This window comes from Anomalospiza imberbis, chromosome 5, assembly GCF_031753505.1.
Source record: "Anomalospiza imberbis isolate Cuckoo-Finch-1a 21T00152 chromosome 5, ASM3175350v1, whole genome shotgun sequence".
Taxonomy (NCBI): domain Eukaryota; kingdom Metazoa; phylum Chordata; class Aves; order Passeriformes; family Viduidae; genus Anomalospiza; species Anomalospiza imberbis.
The window spans coordinates 10,006,449-10,027,466 of NC_089685.1; the positions used below are offsets into that span (position 1 = coordinate 10,006,449).

At 38.4% G+C, this 21,018-nt stretch overlaps 1 protein-coding gene across 3 annotated transcripts in view; it reads left to right on the forward strand.

Annotated features, from left to right (window-relative positions):
- The first annotated feature begins 6,864 nt into the window (after positions 1-6,864).
- The window catches only part of HGF (hepatocyte growth factor), a 54,198-nt gene continuing 40,044 nt past the window's right edge, over positions 6,865-21,018 (forward strand). For all 3 annotated transcript variants that reach the window (XM_068189577.1, XM_068189578.1, XM_068189579.1), the window contains exons 1-2: positions 6,865-7,192; positions 18,813-18,978. In XM_068189577.1, the coding sequence (XP_068045678.1) occupies positions 7,117-7,192; positions 18,813-18,978 (242 nt within the window). In that variant the 5' untranslated portion in view covers positions 6,865-7,116. The remainder of the gene's footprint in view (positions 7,193-18,812; positions 18,979-21,018) is intronic.

Below are 21,018 nucleotides of genomic sequence, written 5' to 3' on the forward strand. Positions count from 1 at the left end.
ACAAAAATCATTGAAATAGACCATCATACCAGCTTGCTTAGCAGTAGTGTTCTAAATTCAAAACCTTTTTATTTGGTAAGTTTAATTTTTCATGTAAAGAATGAGATCAAAACTACAGCAAAGTTCAGCAAAGCTTCAGGCAGCTTTAGAAATGTAGCTTCAGCCCATAGATGTCCAAATTCTGCTTCAGTCTTATTTTTGTTGCATAAATCGGTAGCAAAAACCTCAGCAGAAGAATATGCTAAGACAAGAATATACTCTGTCATTGTTTAATGTGCAGTGAAGCCTAATCATCCATGTTCAAATTTCACCTATAACAAAAAAGCTTGGCCAACAGTTTATGAAATGTGGGGATTGGAAACTTTGTAGAAAACACTGTGCATAGTGTTGAGGTATAGAATACTAAAAGTAGCCTGGAGAAGTGAATAATTTGTTTTATTGGCGTAGCAGATGTGGAGCAATCACAATGTTATCAGCATCATTTCACTACCAGAATTGCAATACCTCGGGTAAGAGTCTAGAGGACAAAACTGGGCAGACAAAAGGTTTTTCTTTAATATGTAAAGAAATTACACAGCAGAAAAATTTAACAGTTTGCCGTAGTCTTTCTTTGAGAGTTCCTGTCCTGATTTTGCAGCCACATGTCCCTTTTCCCTACCTATTTTCCAGTAGCTGCATTACAAAGCTCGTATCCCAAACAAGGAGACTTTGATTCCAATAAAGTACTCAAAGCTTGTTATTTAAAAGAAGTCATGCTAAGATTTCTCCTTTGATAACATCTTTTCTGATATCTTGGCAATCTTTCTGTCTCTGGGCTTACAAACCTTAAACCAGGATAGATCAGCATTTTATGGCCATGAACCATGAGTTCTTTTTTGTTTGTGGTTTTTTTCTGAGCTGTTATTAATATGGCCTCATGTCTGAGAGACTGCTAGGAAACTGATGAATCTCCATGAAGGTTTCTTTCTAAAATCTTTAACAGCACCCTAGGTAGAAATTCTCCTCTTTGATATGAAATCCTAGAGAATTTACTTTTGACAGCAAGTTCTGGAAGTCTTCAGTCTCTGGAATTCAAAGAGCTAAGGCTTTTGTCTCTGCATTTTTGAATTGCTGAAGTTATTCCATAGTGTACAATCTACAGTCAAAGACCAGTTTAATTTTATTCTTTGGTACTCTAGATTTATTGAAAACACTTCTTAAAATTTATACCAGTCTGAAATATATTAATAGTATTTTTATAGCAACATCTCATTTTTATTAAACCACTATATGTTACCTTTTTTATTGTATCTGAACTCTCAGCATTGGTTTTGGTAGTGTTTTGTCAGGTTATCTGACAATAACTTTTTTTTACAGAAGTATCATATTGGAAGATAAAGAGCCTTAGCTTGTTGCCACCATTTTACCTCCTCTAGAGATAAAATGTATGATATAGAGAACCTGTTGGAAACTTTTCCTAATTTAAAACAACACATTTAAGTTGAAAAAACCAATACATGGGTCTGCATTAACATATCTGCATTACTTTTGTTAAAATTAATTTTCCTGGAATAATTGTGGTTTGTTTGGACTTTTTTATTGTACATTATATATATTTTTTTAAACTTCAAAGTAAAAAATATGACCTGATTTGAAATCCATCAAAATTTTATTACTTTTTTGAAATAAAAGCAATTACTGATAATAGGAAATGCTCTAGGAAATGCAAAAGTTTTTCTCCAGTTTGGGATCTAACATAAAAAGATCTTGGAAAAACTATCCTAGGTTTTATGGTTAAGCCAGGTAAATGAAAAAAAAAAAATCAGCCAGGGATTTTCAGTGGTTTTACTTAGGCTCACTCTTGGTTTTCACTGACTTCAAAAAATGCAGGAGGAGGGGTGAATTGTTTGTACATATAAAAGAAAGCTTTAATATACTGCCCAAATGACATATATACACACCTTACCTCAGACACTAAAATCATTAAATTTATTTAAAAGACAGATAATTCTAAAGACAATGTGACTTGGAGATTTTCTTAGTGGTTAATTATTTTAGGTGGGTATTTTCAAGCTTTTCTACCATAAAGAAAAAAAGTACAAAAACAATTCTAGATTTCTTTGATTGTGGTCAAGCTTTTTACTTTACCTAAATATGCAAAATAATGAAGATTTTCTGAACCAAAAATCACATCCTCAGAGAAATAACTTTAACTATGGCATGTAAATTAAGGCCTTCTAGGGCTGTTGCTTCATATCAAACATATTCAGCTTCTGGATTTTTTTCCAAAGGCCAGTACCACAACTTAATTCTAGCAGACCGAGGTCACAGAGAGGTTCATTTTTTCTTACATTCTCGCATTAAAAAAAAAAAAAAAAAGCTATTGTGAGGGGTTTGCAGTTCAAATTAGGCCTTGAGTAAGAGAATTTATTTACCAGTACTACCAGTGATGTTTATTCTTTGCAGACTTTCTTGGCAGTGCAGACATTAATAGCAGAGGACAAATACAAATATAAACCAAAAGTTCAACATTCTTCATCAATATACCTAAACTTTGATTATATAAAAGGAACAAATTCTTTTGAGTTGAGTGAGAGATTTTTGGTGTTTCAAAATTCACATAATCACAGTGCCGCACATCCCACAAAACTTCAAATGAATATTACTGGAAATTTTAATGAAAATAATAATTTTGCACGTACATCTCCATGTAGATAAAACATTTAGGTGTGGGAATATCTAAATTTTAATCAGATAAAATTTTAACAGATATTTCCTACTAATAACAATGTGCTGTATATATTATTGCATTTTTCTTCCTTTTTTTTTTTCCTCTTCCCAATTATTAGAAATAGTATTTTCTGATGGGCTGCATTATCATCTGCTGCCCCTGGGTACCATTCCATAAATGACTTCAATGACTTTCTCACTAGATCTTAAAATTTTTTCTGTTATCCACCTGAACTCCTCTTAGCTAGCATATAGCAAATAAGAGAAAAGCAATTACCTTACATCCCACACAGGAAAACCATAAAGGATTTATGCTATTAACTGACTGCAGGGACGAATGCTGGATTACCTGGCTCAGGTTTAGCAGCCAGGCCTGAACACCTGGGACTCTGGGTGCAGGAAAAATTGTAAATTATGTATTATTGAATATTACGAACATATGTGAATTAAAATGGGTGGAACCAAGCCCAGCCAAGTCACTCTGGAGCTCGTCTTCATTCTTGAGTTTCCCTGGTGGGGAATCATCACCAAGCCTCATGCGAGGTGCCACGCTGTCCCACTCCGGGGCTCTGCGCACTTGGCTGGTGTGGTGAATCTGCCCTCTGGGACTAGTAGGTCAGATCTGCAACCTTTGGTAACATTTGGTAACATTTGGCAACATGCAAAGTCCTTTGGACTGAATCCAGAATAGTAGACTGTGAAGTTTCTGAGCCTTTGCTTTCAACGGGACATTAATTCCCATGTGTGGATCCTGTTATCCACCTCTTCCTGCTCCTCCTCCCAGTTTTCACGCCTTATTTCCCTTTCTCTTTCTGCAGGAAGAAAGCATGGGTATTATCTTGGAAAGTACCACGTGTTCCCACAGCTTGGGCTCTGGCTGAGGTGCCTCAGCAAGTACTGACACCTGTCACGTGCTGTAACTCTACGTAAACTCTGCCTTTCCCAGCAGTGTCAAGTCTTGTGGTCCATACCACAACCTCTTCTGCTCCTAATCTCAAGGTCAGGTTATAAAAAAAAAACAAAACAATAAAATTTAGCACTTGAAATGTGAAGCACAATTGCTCAGTTTAAAAGTATAAACTACTCTTGCAGCCTTGGACTTCTTCATTGATTAGCTCTGTGTTTAACAGCAATTACTGCAAGCACTTACTTATTTTATTTTATTTGGCTTATTCTCTGGCAGGACTTTATCACAGTGATACCTATCTATACCAGATAAATCAAGAAGTAAAAAGCAAATATTTTGAGCAATAGTGTTACTTCATGTGAAAGATGCTGGTGCATTTAGAAAAGTTTTCTTTGAAGCTAATGGTGACTTAATATTATTTCATATGCATGTAAGGATTCCTGCCCAAACTGTGAATATCTAGCATTTCTGAACAGCAGGTTACATCTGAAAAACAGATTCAGCTGTGGTTATGGTCAGAAAAGAGAGTATAAAAATAGCAGTTTCCATGTGTTTTGTCATGTCTGCTTACTTTTCCAACCAAAATAATTTTTTTTGAATTTTTCCCTCATGTAGGCAGTCCAGAGCAAATACATCTTTGGTAAAGTGTGCAAGTAACTTTTTTCTTTGTAGATAACTTTTACAGAGATGTTTTGCTACTTTCCTAATACATAGCTACACTGATTTGAAAGCCAGGTTATCAGAGCAAGATTGCAGAACTGCCAAAAAAAATTAGAAAAAAAAATACAATCAAAAAGCCCAACAACCCAAAAATCCCTACTCTCAGATAAGCCCCAAAAACAGAAATAGAAAAAGAGGTTTATAGGTCCAAAAACATGCCCTCAAAGGGTCAGAAAACATAATATTCTTCCATAAAACCTACTACTTTTGAATTTTAATTTTTAGTTTTTAATTTTTGAATTTTAATTTTTAGTTACTCTATGTGCAGGCTGAAACTGAACACAGAATTCATTCTGAAAATTTATTTCATGAAAATGAAATGTTTGCTGCTTTCCTTTATATTGAAAATCCGTTTCAAGATAAAATTTGATTGAATTGATAAAATATTATGGCTCCACTGCAAAATATACAGGGCAAGAAGACACAGAAAATGACTCATGCTACATTTTGCAGTATATGATGCGGCACCAAAAAGCATTTTCCTTTCACAGATCCAGATGCAAATCTTAGTTTTGACTGCAAATAGAACACCTGAATATAGAATCTGTAGGATCGTTCCCTTTCTAATGTGCCTTCTGCCCCTGGCCCTCTAGTCCATGTACCCTGACTTCCTCTGAGGGGAAATATATAATGAGCTATGTAAAAGACAGAGGCATACTCAAGAAGCTCCTCAAAACTGGACAAATGGAGAAGCAGGACTATGGAGTTCTACCTGCCCAGCACATTATATGAAGCTAAAGTAGCTTAAGACCAGGACTTGAGCTCTCTTACAGAACTGAGACACATCATGAATAATCCACAAGATTATGTATTAATGATAGGAATCCATATAGCAGAATATTTCCTCCATTAAGGAGCACTCCAGACCTCAAGAGACACAACAGCAATCTTCCTAAAATTTGGGAGGAATCTGAATACAGGCCAAATATTCCCCTCAGAGAAGTCAGTGGTAAAAAATTCTACTTGAATTTATAGGTGCATGATTCTGCCCTCTGCAAAAAAGTCACTCAGCACATGCATGGACAACAAGTCAAATACATCTGGTCAACAGAATGTGGCTATTTTGGGCTCAGAAGGGTGATATGGTTGTTTTTGTTGCTTTTTGTTTATACTTATGTCTATCTTTGGCAGGGAGAAAAACAGAAAACAAAACCTGAGAAATCCATGTTTTATCAGTTACAGTGGACAAGGATTCCACACAAGGTTGTTGGCCAGTGGAATATATGTTCCCTGTTTCTCAGGTAATACATCTCCAAGAAATTCCTGAAAATTAACTTTTGCTCTTGGAAGAAAATGAGTACAGCAAAAAAAATCAACTAAAACCTGTAGAAATAATGCTCATTCTGCAACAGAAAGTATATTTTCACACAAATGTGTTTTTCCTGTAATACCAAATGTTCAAAATATTTTCTTAACAGACTGTCTCTCAACATTTTGCTTTTGTCACCTTACTTTCATTTAGTAAGGCAGTAATTCCCAAATGGAAATTTTAACTTTTGTCACTGGGCAAAAGTAACGGGATAAAAAGTCCTACTCATATGTGTTGGAAATACTTGATTAAAAGTTATTTGTGGACTGGGAAACAACATATTTTTTTAAGAATACCTGTTTCACTCATAGGTGTTAATCATCAATATGGGCGAAGGAGTCAAGGCTGGGAAGGAGACACATTTTTCTGACTCACATGGCATGGGGCCACATGTGGGTCTCTGGTTTTTCGTGGAAAATGGATGGAAACAGTTTCCGCTGTTGTCACACACTCCTGCCGTAGATGGTAGGTGGATGCATGGGAGAAAGGAACAGTTTAAATTACAGCAAAACTTTTCCTCGAGTGTTTATTTTTGAACACTTGCGTGTCACGAAGGCCGGTCTCATGACTTTAAACAAAACCCAATGTCATTGCTTCCATGAGGTTAAAATGAAGTGCAAGAGAAAAATTACCGTGACTTTGCCTGCAACAGAAGGAAGGTCAGGCATTGCTTTGGACTGAAGATTGTCTCCGTGGAAGCAACGCCAGCAGCTGATACTTGACCTTTAAATTCCCCAGAGCTGCCACAATTTTGAGGAAGTGACATTTGTCAGATGGCCAAAGAGGGTGATGGAAAGGCCAGGCTGGTGGCTGGGGGCAGCCATGGGCAGGTCAGAGGAAAGGTGATGCCTTACTCACTGTAAGGAATTGTCCGTGTGGTGGGAGAATCCCAGTGAAATGGCTATGGATGGAGGTGCTGCCTGGCGATGAGGCCAAGGGGCAGGTGCAGAAAGCGGGACGTTGTGAAGGGACATGTCCCTTCACAGGGAAGGAGAGGTCTGTCCTGGCTGCAGGTGAGATGGCAATGGGGGCAGTGAGTGAATCGTGCCGCAGGAGCCACCAGCCCCGCGGCAAGAGTTGAGGGACCTGGCCCGGCCCGGCTGCTCCTCCCGAGCTTCTGAGGGATGGAGAGAGAGGCGGGGGGAAAGGAGAGAGGGAGGGAGGGAAGGAGGGAGGGATGAGGCGGTAGAAAGCCTCTCCTGGGCTGGTTGAGAGGTGGGAGGGAAGGGAGGCAGCTCCTGAGGAGGGGAGGAGAAGAAGAGGCAGAGGGGGGATGTTGTTAAACAGTTTCTTACCGTAAGAGGGAGTTGAGACCCAGATCTTTCCAGTTAATCACACAACAAACTTAGATCATCGCAATAAAAAGCTCGGCTCACTCTGCCTCCTCGAGTGACCGGCGGTGCACGGGGTCCCTCGGAGGAGCCATCTCCCCTTCTCCTCCCCGCCAGCCGCCGGGGGGGCCGCCAGCACCATGCGGGCCACCCACCTCCTGCCAGCCTTGCTGCTCCACCAGCTGCTGCTGCTGCCCACCGCCATCCCCGCGGCAGGTCAGTTCTTCTATCACTTCGCTAGCGACCCCCGTCCGCCTCGCAGCCGCAGCACGTCCCCTCTCCCCGGCTCCGCCGCGGCAGGGAGGGCGCTGGGGCGGCGCGCCGGGCGCAGCCCGCAGGTCTCTGCCCGCAGGTCTCTGCCCGCAGGACTCTGCCCGCAGGTCTCTGCCCGCAGGTCTCTGCCCGCAGGTGGGGCTGGCAGCGCCTCACCCTGCGGGGCCGGGCGGGCGGGCAGCGCCCGCGGAGCCGAGCGCAGCGCAGCGCAGCGCAGCGCAGCGCAGCGTGCGGCGGTCGGGACGAGCCGCGCTCCGGCCGCGCAGCCCCGCGGGAGGCGGGTCCCGTCCCGGGCGCTGCGGAGGGGCCGCCGCTCCCACCGCCTGCTCCGTGCGTGAGTCGGGCGCGGGGCTCGCTCAGGACTGGCAGAGCTGGAAACCGGGAGAGAGGGGAAAGAAAAGCTCATCATTGCCCAGAGGTGCTCCCGGCCGTTATCAGGACGCGACCGTGTGTCCTTAATTTCCAGTGGTAGAATAAATGTTAAATAACAGAAGTTGACAAGGAATACCCAAAGCACGGGATAGTGCATTGCTGAACGGGAATGTCCTTGCTGAAGTTCAACAGCATGAACGTGCTATTTCCAGACTGAAATACTTGTAATTTCATTAGATGTTCCCGCTGAAATCCGGGAGTTGGAGGGGGGGCAAGGAACAAACAATAAGTAATCAAGTGCTGGATGCTCTTTAGCTGAATTTCTTTCCTGAAGTGTCCCCCCTGGACTGGTTATCTGAAGAGCCAACTCTGTGCTTTCTATTGGCCCTCTGGGAAGACGTTTAAGGAAAAAAGTTTGTAAAGGTTTCTACAAACCTTTCCTTCCTTCCGGCAACATTGTTAGGGTCAGACCTTTGCACAGACAGAAACAAAGGACAGGCACAATTCAGGGAAAGAATCTGCCAGGAGTGGGCAAAGCAAGGGCAAGGAACCGTGGCAGCTGGCTTCTGGGGCAATATCTGAGGGCATCAGGCACAGTATGGCAAGGAATGCTGATGGCTTCCAAGATATAACTGCTTTCTAGTTAAAAAAATGAATATTTTGAAATGGAATTTCAAAGTGGAATATTTGTGACCTGAGTGGGCAAGTCAAAAACAGACTGGCAGCATCACATGCAGTAAAACCTGTTGTTTTCCTCCCCCTGCAAGGAAGAGTGTGGTTCTGTAGGATGCTCAACAATCTCATTACAGCTTCTGTGCTCAGTCTGCTCACTGCAGATACTGTTTTCACATGCATTCTTTAGCAGGTGACACAGAGATACAGACACCATGAAACTAAACTTTCCTGAACTCCTTTTCCACGTACTTTGGAATTTCCATTTTTTGGACGTGCAGTTTCTCTGAAAAGTGATGACTAGAGCTGGTTAGGAATTTTCTGAGAAAATGTTTTGGGTTTCTTTTACTGGAAAATGCTGATACTTCAAAACTTTTCACAAAAATAATTCCTGTTAAAGAGAAACTTTCCTTGGTTTGTTTCCCTCAAATCAAATGACAGAGAAATATGCAGCAGGAGACACTGCTAATAGCTTGTGGTAACCTGCTGTTGAGAAACCTTCACCTGTGACAGAAGCTCATCAAATGATGGGCTAGTTAGAAAAAAAAAAATCAAAAATAAACACTGCAGACACACTCACACACACACACACTTTATTCTATGGGCCAAAGGTACACAACAAGTCTATAGCCAAGCTCATAAAAAGCCAGGTCATGCTTTGGTCTCCTGGTAGGACAGGGTGCTTTTCCTGAGTGAGAGAAAGTCCTTGTTGTCCCTGGCTGTTGGCTCTTAGTGCTGGTCTCTAGTTACCAACTTCAATGAATATTGGATCTATCTAACATTTTGAGAGGGAGACTGAGAGACACCCTCTGTACTGCCTGTATCAGTACTGGGCTGATGAATAGGGCTGTGCCTTAACCAATGGGCTCTCCAGTTTAGGGGTGGATGGTTCACCTTGATGAGGAAAAAAATTAGATTTCCAAAACTTCTGAGTTTTTCAGAGTAGGACTTGTTTTCTGACCAGGTCTCATGGTGACAGTTTCTTGACAGCCCTGCCTTTCTTAATTTTCCTCCCACACCTTCCTTAATATTAATTAATCCTGTTTGCCTTCTTGGCAAGAAAGATCACTCTTACCACGTGCTGCCATTTTGCTTACCTTGTTTTTGAACATACATGATCTTCAAAAAAAGTGTCTGCATACTTACACTGTAGGCAAGGGAAAGTTGTGCTGCTTCTTTATGAAAATCCAAATTTCTGGATCATTTCTGAAAATTATTGCTTGGTAAATATATATGTTGTCTTTGTTTGGGATGTTGGATTCCTTTTACTGGGATGTTTTTAAGAAAGATTAGGATTTGCCTACATATGATTATTTTCAGATATGAAAAAAAACTAAAGGATGAAAACAGAATTAAAACATGAGAAGTCTGTTGCTACTGCACATCCATACTTCTAGTACGTTCTGTCAAATCTGATTTCAAATGTACATAATGATGAATTTACTTTCTCCTGTGAATGAATATTCTGGGTTTGTAATCCCATGCCCTAAGTTCTGTGCAAAGACAATGTGCTGTGTAACAGAAGTTGCTGACTAATACAATTGGGGTATATTAAGGGGTAAAGAAAAAAGAGGGTGAAGAAAACACAAGAAATTTAAATGTCAGCAAGCTGTCTACGCTATCACTTTCTGAGTTTATTTTTAATATATAAAAGATAAGACCGTGGTTGATGAAAGGTAAATGTGCATGGTTCCTATAGACTGCTTGCCTAGTCATTACCAATATCCTGTAAGTCTCTGTCACTTGCACAAAGAAATTAATCTGGGGCTAATAACTTTATCAAGGAGTTTTCTTTCTTGATCAAATGTTCTTATTATTCAGTATTCTTGGGAAGAATCTCTTTAATAATGTTCATCTAATGAAACTAAAAATGACTCTTTAATCAAAGCAACAAGTAGATTGACATGTCACAAAAGAGTGAATGTTAAAGATTTATTTAAATTAAAGATACATTTTTCTGTGAGATGACTGTCAGACAAGTGTGTTTATTCAAATTTATTTAAAGCACATTCTGTAGTTTGGATGATCTGAAGAAGTTGCTAATGAAGATGTGGGAGTTGCTCTTAGTTCCTATATCTAATTATCACTTAAAGAAAAAAAATCAAATCCCATAGCCATAATCAATTTTTGAATGTTGTGTATTCCTGTGGTCTGCATAGCTAAGTATATTTTTAAAAATTAATGTGATTTATACTTTCCCATCCCAGCTGTAGATAATCATTATACTATATACTGTCAACAAAGTGAAATGATACTGTGCCAGTTGGAAGAGTGTATTCCTTCTGTTTAATGGAATCCTTTTGGTGCTCAGTGCCAGGGGCTGCTTGTTTTGCTCTCACATGTAATACAGCACTTACCCTGCTTAACAGATTTTCTGTTTCTATTAATGCCATTTTCATAAGCAACATAGCAGGAGAATATAGAGTTGAAAGACATGAGATTAAAATGTTGCATAAAACTCTGGAAAATTGACCACTGAAGTAAAGGAAAGGAAAGCCTCTTATTGGAGGAGCTCATCTGTCATTATTGTAATACTTCAACGGAGGCCAGGGTTGGAAGGGAAATGTGCAGTCTCCCTCAGAGAGCAGAATATCTCCCTTTTGGATCTTTATGCTGAACATTAGTTTGCCACTTAAGTATTTCAAACTTTTCCAAGGAGGTTTAAAACCAGGATAACTGGGCCTCTTTTTGAGTAAAAGCATGATGTGGAGGAAAGAAGCATTGCCCTGAATGTTTTACAATTACTTGTACTGGATGAGTGTTGGAATTTCACTTTCTCCCCATCAGCATTAAGATGGGAGTGGAATGGCAGGGACTGGAAGGCAGCACAGAGGTGAGAATGGATTGATCATGGAAGTGAGAAAGGATTGTTCTCCATGCTTACTTGGGAAGCAAGGATAGTACGACAACTGCCAAAATGTAAGCAAAATTTGAACCTTGCCGTGGAGAAAGTATGGCAGCTAAAAAAACTGGGAAGGAGGGGTGAGGACATCCCCACTGTTACCCCATCTTCTCCTGTCAGTTTTTGTGGCAGTGCCCAGAGGGTTGTACAGCTGTTCCTGCATGTAGTTAATACCTACATGCAAAGCAGCACTGTGGTGAAGCAGAGCTGGGAACATGCTCCAGATTAGTCAAACGTGTTGGCAAAATCTAGCTGTAGTTTTCAGTGGCTTGTGGGCCTCCACCCATGTGCTGTCTGATGAGCCCAGCCATGCCTGGCAGTCCTCAGTGCTGCTGGCCCAGCTGGGGACTGGCTGCTCCCTCTGTTCCCCCTCAGCTCCAGCTTTTCCTAATGACTCGCTGCCTTGGCCAGCAGCACTATTTTTATGTATACAACATGAAGCAAGGCTCTCATCGCTCCTCACAGGGGCTGTTTTGCTGCCCTCAGCCATCTGTCATTCTTTGTTTTGCCCAATCCTTGCCCTGTCTACTTGTGCTTTTCTCTTTACCCCTTGCTGCATGCCTGTAATTCCAGTTGACTGGGATGCCATCACAAAGGAAAGGGCACAACGTGGTGGGTGCCTTGAAGGAGACACCAACTCCTTGTAAAGATTGTGGAATGCCATGGAAAATGGTAGGGATTTAGTACTTGTGCACAGTGTGTAAGAGGACAAATCTTACAAGGGAAAATCCTCTCAGTAATTTAGCCAGAGGTTAGATACAGTCAGAGTACAAACTGCAGCACATTTGTTTCTGCCAATGGGTCCCAGCATCCTGCTGAGCAGATAACCTTTTCTTGGAAGGAAAAGATCTGTCCATTTGCAGCTACCATCCAATTTTAGAATATACTATCAGTTGTTAGCATTATCCTTAGCTCCTTGAGTTTTCATGCTGACCATAGGAGTGGTTTCCAAAGGCAGGACTTAGCATAAACATGAAGTTGGGTTCCCAGTTACATGGCAGTCTTTGCAGTTGCTAATAAGGGGATGTGGGTGTGGGGTGTGAGTGGTAATGCAAAGCCAAAAAAAAAATCTTTTTGCATTTCCTGAATCTGCTCAACAACTAGACTGAGAGCCAATGTAGAAATACGGAAATAATTACCTATTATATATAGATATCGTATGGATAATTATATGTATTTCAAACTACTTTCTAAAAATTGTCTGTTTTTTTCCCCCATAAGGCTCTTGTGCCAAGAAAATAAATGTCAGAAGTTAATATATTCACATCATCCTCCAGGTACATTTGAGAAACTGTTTAGTTTTGACAAGCTAGAGATGCCTCCTTGGACAGCTGCTTTTCTTTTGGTGACTTTCCATCTATACAGCTGACTGCAGATTTTATGGGTATGGCTGGTAAACTTCTTTTACGCCAAATTATTGTTTTACATAAATAACCACATTAAACTTAATCTGGCATTTTAAGCCTATCCAATCTACAAAGTTGTTTTCTTGGGCACAACTCAGATTGTTCCAGTTTCTCATTTTGTTGATCTGCATTTCTTCATTTTTTTTTTCTTTTCCCCCTCCAAATGAGAAGTCATTTGGAAAAGGTGTTCACATTTTGCATTCTAGCCAGGAATCTGGATATTTCTGATACTGAAATAGGCAGAAGGAAAAGTCAAAGTAAATGAAAGTAAGTTAGAAATGTTGAGCACTAATTCTTTTTGTCAGAGTGACTCTGTTATGACAGGATTTAAGAGACAAAATTGTTTAATGTATTTATTGAAAAAGTGCTTTCCAATGGTTCACACAGATAACAATATTGTGATGATCCTATTAATGATGTTAGTATCAACATTCACCTTTAAGATTCTTTCTTTTTTTTCTGTGACCACACTGTTAACTTAAGCATGTTGTATCCAAAAGCATTTAGTACATCTACTTTCACCATCTGGTGAAGATTGGGTTTGTTTGTTTTTTCTATTTTTCTTGATGAAGCCAGTATATTTATGCTATTATACTGAGGCACACACCAGAATAGAGTTTACCCTATTTAAAGGATGTTTTACATCCTTTAAAAAGTATTGTCTTGGAAATACTTTATTGAATATAATTAAACTATCCCTTCTATCATATTTTATAGACAAGTTAAACACCTCACTGTGTTTTCAACCCATGTATGATAAATGTTGCTTTTTTTCAAAGCCCACTCACTAATTTTTCCTTTTTACACATTTTGCTAAATGCCATTTTATGCACATAAACATGCTTTGTTTTTATTTTCTCATTAAATTGTCAATGTTTATACTGAGATAAGCATTCTGCTTTGATATATCTGACACTATGATAATACACTGTTTTGCAGATTTTTGCTTTGTACTTTTTTTTCCCATTCAGAAACTTATGAATATAAGTTACTGTGCATTTTTTGTCAAGTATGGTGTCCCCTGATAAAATGTTTTATATTTTTACTGAATTGAACTGTGCTTTCCTACATTTATTTCAGGTGTGTTTAAAGTTGGGGATTTTTTTAAATTAAAGATCTTACATATGATGGTAGATTTCTGATTTCCCACCCCCTGTGCCCAAGTATTAAATCACATGATATTCCTCTCTCATAATTTTTTTAGCTTAGTGGGAAAATCCAGGTTTTTTTATCTTGCAGTGGTGATTGTTTGCAAAATTAAATTAATAGCTAATCTCATTTTTGCATTCTGACCTGGTTATCAATTATAACACAAATAAGTCAATCTCTAATTAGTCCATCTGTTAACTGCTCAAGGTCAAATGGCTTAATTTCATTACAAATATGATGCAAAATATTAAACAGAGATCTAATATGCCAGTTGATACAAATGACAGCACCTGTGTCTGTTTTATATTTCTGAAATATTTGTGTCACTTTATATGACCATTTTTCTTCACTGGAATATATTTTGAATCATCAGCTTCTCTGTGCTTCCTGCACAGCATGTGGACAATTTCCCTATTTTAACTATTTCTCCTCATGTCATGCTATTTTGTATTTCATTCTCCATTTGGAAGGACTGTAGTTGATTCCTGCAGTTCTCTGACGGCATCTGCTAGTCTAAGGAATTCAGGTATCTTCATTTTCTTCATTTATTTTCCCATAGATTTAGTTTACTTCTGACATCTGACAAACAAAGAACAGTGATGCTTTTAGATGAGTGTTTATATTCTTTAAAAACTGGAAGTTATAAAAGGTCCCCACATAGCTGAAAGATGTGTTTCTTTAAGAAAGTACCAACTTTTGCATAGACTAGAGTGAAATTTGGAAACCCTGGAAGCTGACATGCTGAGTGCATCATTACTGGTATTTAATAAAAGATTTGTAGAGTCTGTGACAAGTCCATAGAAGTAGAAATTTTTCCAGGGGAGGCAGCAAGTAAGCTCTAGTTGTGCTCTGTAAGACCATAGCTTTGCAGCCTAAAATGTACATCTTTATTAGAAAAAGCTGGAGTGGTGGAAGAAGGAGAAAGGGATTACTAATGAATCAGATCATTTCAGGTAATCTTCTTGTAAAATTTTGCTGTAGATAATACAAGGAATGTTTTGATCTCATTATAATGAGCAAAGGTGATCTTCGGGCCCTATGACACCCTGTATGTTACTTTGATTGCCACAAAAATGGTATTGTATTTGCTGTATTAGGTTTTTTACTACTAAATTGATAACGCAAAACCAAATACTTTTTGTGATCAGACTAAGACCTTAGGGTGTAAAATGTGAGTTGCTTAGGTGTTTGAACTCAAAAAAACCTGAAACTACTGAATTTCTGTATTCTTATATAGCTCAGTATCAGACCAATTGCATTCTGTGAGGTAAAAGTTTTAATTTGAGATATGTAGCATAATCAAGTTACAGAATTGAGAGATGTAGTGGTTTGGGAGCCCAAAGCCTTTTTTTGGTGTGGGACACGAAGCCAGAAGGGAGAAAAGAAGCTATACTGCTGTAATTTTTCTATCAGTCCAATGATTACAGAATACCTGGAGAGAAAGAGAGATCAAAATACAAACACCTTTGCCAGTTCAAACCAGTTTCTCTTGTTAATCAAGAAAGTGTCTTTCTATGTTATTGCTTACTGTGGCCTTCATTGCTCATAGTTCTCTGTATTACTGGTTCTGGTTTGTATAAAGATAAATAAATTAAAGTTAAGCAGGTTCTACAATACAGACACTGGAACTCGTTGGTGAGGTTTTTTACAAAAATGCTGTAGAATGTCAGTATTCTTTATCTCTGATTATTGAGATTATTTTTCATGGATTGGAACTGCTCCAAAAAAAGGTATTATTGGAAATATTTTCCTCCAGGTGCCCTATATCACTCTCAGTCAATGATTCTTTTCTGATAAGATTGTACAGAAACCTCATTTGAAAAGGTAGTTAGGGAACTGAAAGGTGAGTCCTTGTAGCTGTAAGGTAAATGTCTTTCCCTGTGAGGTACCTCTTTTCTTAAGTAAATATTTAAAGTCTTTCATGAAAATGGGAACACCAGCAGGGAGACAATGGAAATCCCATATGAGATATGGAGCACTTGTCCAGTGCTGCACCCTACTAGAGCAGATGTGTCAGTTCCCATTTCCTTGGGTACTGACTGAGCTCTTCTCTTTTCTATTCAGCTTCGTGTTAAGGAACAGCAAAAGGCACCACACTCACTTTTTGAAGATTTTTTTAAAGTTGATTGAAGAAATATTTTTAGTTAGTGGTTGTTTCTGTTGAAGAAAAAAATGTTGGTTCATATTTGACTGGATTCCTTTGTGTTTGAATCAGCTGCTAATATTTTCAAATTTAAGTGGAATGTCAGACTTCCTTGGTAATGTGATATGAAACTACAGGAAACATCAGAAGACATGGCCCACAAAATGAGCAGAAATCCTGATTACTCAAAGTTTAAAAAATTGAAATGAATGGCAATCACAAATTAGTTGCATTATTATAGCATACTGCATACTAACCTTTAATGTGGAGAATGGCTAAGAAGATAATGTTTGAGTTAACATTTTATTAATAAAGGCACCTAATTTGACAAAAAAGAATATTATTATTATATATTTTGTTGGGAGAATTGTTCAAGTAGTGCTTTGCATTATTCTGATGTTTCTAACAGTCACACCACAGATGCACTTGGCCCTTTGCCTCTTGGATTATAGGCAAGACATAGAATGTTGTTCGAAAGCTAAACTAAATCAGGCTGTTATGAATTGCTAAATGCAAGATCAAACCCATAATCCTCTTTGGACAACTGCTAGGAAAAGAAGGACAAAAAGAAAAAGCAGAACTCTGTACCATATTTTTTAGTCAGAACAGAATTTCTTGATTTTTTAAATCATATTCTTGCATGCTGGCTGGTGAGTTTAAGAAGCTGTTATCTTGGGAATTAAGATAATGACACTTATCAGTAGATGGGAAATGTTAGTATCAGGAACTGAAAGAAAACACTTTGATATTTATCTACAGATTCTTACCACCACTTGACATAAAAGTCTTGGCTAAGACAACATAAAACTAACAAGTATGTCTTGGAAGTTAATAGATTGAGAAATACACCACAAAAGCTTTATGGAAGATTTGTTTTTCTGTGGTTGACTTAAGGGGCATATGCAATCCTTTTTGAAGCACTTTGGTTCTATCACAGGTATAACAAAAAATAAAGCAGCTTCAATGTAGACACAACTGTTTCCAGTAACAGGATATGGATCCTTAAGATGAGAACATTACCATAACATTCCTTTAAGCAGTGATTCATTTTGGGTGCATGTGCACTTCACAAATAGAGGGCTGAAAATGCTTAAGAAAGATGATATGGGTCACTAACACAACACCAAAATTATTAGCATTTGATTTTTTAATCCAAAGCTTCTTCATATAATAATAATAATAATAATAATAATAATAATAATAATAATAGGCATATTTAAAGGTAAATAATTTATTTTCTTAATGTTTTTGTGATTGGGATTAAAGTTGTGAGTTGTTAGATGCTGGGGAGTAGCATAGTTTAGTTTCATCAGTTCAAAAAGAAAGAAAGGAGGATGGGGTGAAGATTATTTTATAGGGATCTTATAGCAGAGATATTCTACTCCTTTGTTTTTCTTCTTTTTTAAAATCCGAAGATTGATGAGATCTAATGTAGATGTCTTTGTGCTATTTCTAGGTGTTTTAGGGATAACTCACCACTGAGAGGTGTGATTTAGCTGAATCCAGTGAAAATGTGAACCCAGTGAGCAGGATGGAGGTTCTTCAAAGGGAACACCCCTGAGCCCTCTTTGGGTTCCCAGTGCGTGGAGCTGTCAGTAACTCCTCCAGAGCCTCAGCTATTGCAATTTACAGTTATTCTGAACTGCTGCAGAGTGCACCAAGCAAAACTTTACTGGCCTAAGTGCACCCTGCACATGCATGAGGATATGTTCAGGCTGAGGTTTTATCTATTGGAAAATTTAATAAATTTAATAAATTGAACCTGAGCATTTGTGCTCTATTATTGTTGCAGAGTCTGTAGAGAAAAATTAAAGGACAGCTGTGAATACAGTTACATGGAAAGAAGTTACGGAAAATACTATTATCTACTCTGTAAACTAAGGAGGAATTTATTCACCTAACCTTACATGGATAAGCCATCTAATCCAGAAAGATCATCTGGGTTCACTGAGTGAAATAGGAGAAATAGATCCACAGGGCAATTTATTCTCCCTATGTTACTCAACTGACAGAATAGGGAATGTTACTCTCCAGATGTGCTCATCTGCATTCAGAGACAATGGAATAGCCTTCACTGGTAGACTGGTTTTCATGGAATGCAAAGTAAAAATATAAATAAATATTGGGAAAATTCTGGAATTTTCTTGTAGATATCAAAGACCTTTCCACTTGCACTTTAGCCAAACATCTATAGCCAATCTTCCTCCCTCCATTTAATACCTCTTCCTCTGGGCTTTTCAATAGAAACATGGAAACAAAATCACTGTGTTCATTTTTGCAGGAATCTTTGCAACACTGCAGACTGTTTCCATGCTATGGCCTCTGTTTGACCTTATAATCTTTTCTGTGAGCTAACAACTCTAGTTCAGTCACACTTAAACTGGACACAACACTCACACTGAGACTTCTCTGGAGCAGTGAGAGGACAAATGATTATTTTTTGTCACTTCCAGAATCCATTTATTTTCACAATTTGTGATAAATATATTGTTTTAAGAACTGCTTTTTGCATTCATGAAGTGATGCTCTTTTTTGCTTGAGCTTTTAATGGAAATATTTACAAGATCTCAGATAATTATTGGGCATATTTTGCAGGTTCTGAAAAAATTTACAAAGGGTGAGAAATTTTCCATTTACCCTTTTACAGCATTATCCAAGTCTTTATTTGAAACTGATTTTGCTATACTTCTTACTATTTTGGCCTTAAAAAAGGAAGTCATTGTCTAAAATAATCAATTAATCTGCAGTATATGCTAATACCCTTTTTTTGTAAGATTCTCTATGCTTTAGGTTCTGAAGATGTTATAGTTCCTAGAAAATGTTATCTGTATCTAATGCCATCCTTAATCTCACCATTCTTCTTAACAATATTTTATTTTGTTGTGGTTTTTTTCTTCTTCTTCTTCACTTCTTTTTTAGAGGGTAAAGGCAAAAAGAGAAGTCCTCTTCATGACTTCAAAAAAACAGGAGAGTTGATGCTCATTAAAGTAAACAAAACACTGGAAGTAAAAACGAAGCTGTTAAATACCACAGAGCAATGTGCAAAGAGATGCAGCAGGAACAAGGGCCTTTCCTTCACTTGCAAGTAAGTTATGTATCTCTTTTGTTTGTTTTTTTTTCCCTAAGGAAACACAATAACAGCCTTTGATCAAAGGTTTCTCTGTAATTGTCATCAATGGTAGCTTGTACCAAAAACAACTTTAAGATTTTGATTTTTGATTTCAGTGACCTTGCTCTGCCTGTCCAGAGAGTGTCAGTCTTTTCTGAGGCTTTATCTGAGTTTTCTGTCTTGGTAGCTTGTCCAATCTGTAATCTTTTCCACAATATAGCGGAAGAAATGTAGTCAATATGCTGATGACTTGGGCTGCAATACAGCATTAGGTGAACATTTCTGAGATTTTATGTCTCTTATAAAATTGTTATTGTCACACATCACAGCTGCAGTGTTTCAGCACCACTTCAGACCATATTCTGTCTTCATTCTTTGCACATGACTCCTGCTGAAATCAATGAGACCCTCACACATGGAGCACAGATACATGCCCTGCCGAAGTTCACTGGCAAGTACTGCGAATCTGATACAATGGAATCAAACCTGGGCTGTGGATAGCTATCCTTCAGCATCTGCTGTCTCTTAGAAACACATCATGCAGCTGATCACTTGTCTGCCTTGTACATACTCTCTACTATTTTTTGGAACAAATCACTATCATTGCTCTGACGTATTAGACTTACATGATTCCCCTGGCCTCTCTTAGTCTAGACCATTAGCAATCAATGAAAGGCATTGCAGAAGATCTTGGAGAAGGTGCATGACTTCTGTACTGGTGAGTACGGGGCTAAATGTGAGCCTGAACTTGAAATATAAAACAGTTTTGACAATTGGTACAAATGGAAGCTGGATGAAATGTGACAACAAAAATTCTCCCTTGACAGAGAAGATTCTCAACTGTGATTAAATTCTTCTTTAAGCCTTTAATTCCATTGTTGCAAGTTCTCATTTGTATTGTTCTGTACCCTGACTATTTATATGTGTAAATAATGAGCAGAGTTAACTTTTTCAGATAGAAAATGTTTTCCAGGCACTAATATTTTTCACCTGGTACAAGCCACGCCTTTCCCTATTGGCAGGGCTTCCATTGATGTCATTGCCAAAAGGATCAGGTTGTATTCAATACAGAAGATATACTTGAGTTCTGATGAGCAGCAGCAAGGAGCATTGCAAAACTAAGTATCACAGTATAAAACAAATTCTGGATAACTCAAAGCAAACAAAAATTCTATATTCTAGCATCATTTAGGAAAACTTTCTCAAGCCACTTGTAGTTGCTCTGGATGCTATCTTTTGTGTTCTGAAAATAAAAAGCAAGTTAATATATGTGTCTATTCTGTTTTATAATAAAATGAATCTAGAATCTCTCCGAATTTTTAAAATGTTTTCATGTTTTGTAGATTTTTTTTTTTTGAGGCAGTGTCTGATGGATATCTTATGGGGCAATTTTTCCTTTAATGAATCAATACAACAATATAAAGGAGACATGAGAGACTGTTGAGAGTACAGCTTGGAAAAGCCCTGCTCACAGATAACAGAATGGCAATCTGTCATGCAATTACGTTGCACTGGATCTGGAGCAGAATTACAGATCCTGATGACTTACTCTCTGAATTTCTGTTTTCCCTGGTGGGCTTTCAGCAGGGAAGGTGCTAAAAACCTGCTTTAGCAGTAGAGGTATAGGTGAAGAGATCTTGCCTGTGTTACCACTATGCACAGAGTACGTGGGATTCTCTTTACGGGGGTCTCGGAACATTCTTGTGGTTTCCCTTTTGGCCCCATATGGATCCTTTTGTAGTGTGAACTGTTCTTTGATGCTACTGTAAACACACATTTTTCATGTGTTCCCTTTTAAAGGATCCAGTGTTTACTAATGTTTCCCTTTTATTCCTGGGATCCCAGTCTTTAACTTCATACCAACACATGGTTACTACAAGGTGAAATTTGTTGCCAACTTAAATGAAAGCCAATTAGCTTCCTGCCTGCTGTGGGAGCATTCTAAAATAAGAAGTAACACAAAATGACATTTTAAATGCTTGAAATATGAGACTTGAAATTTCCTATGTTTATTGA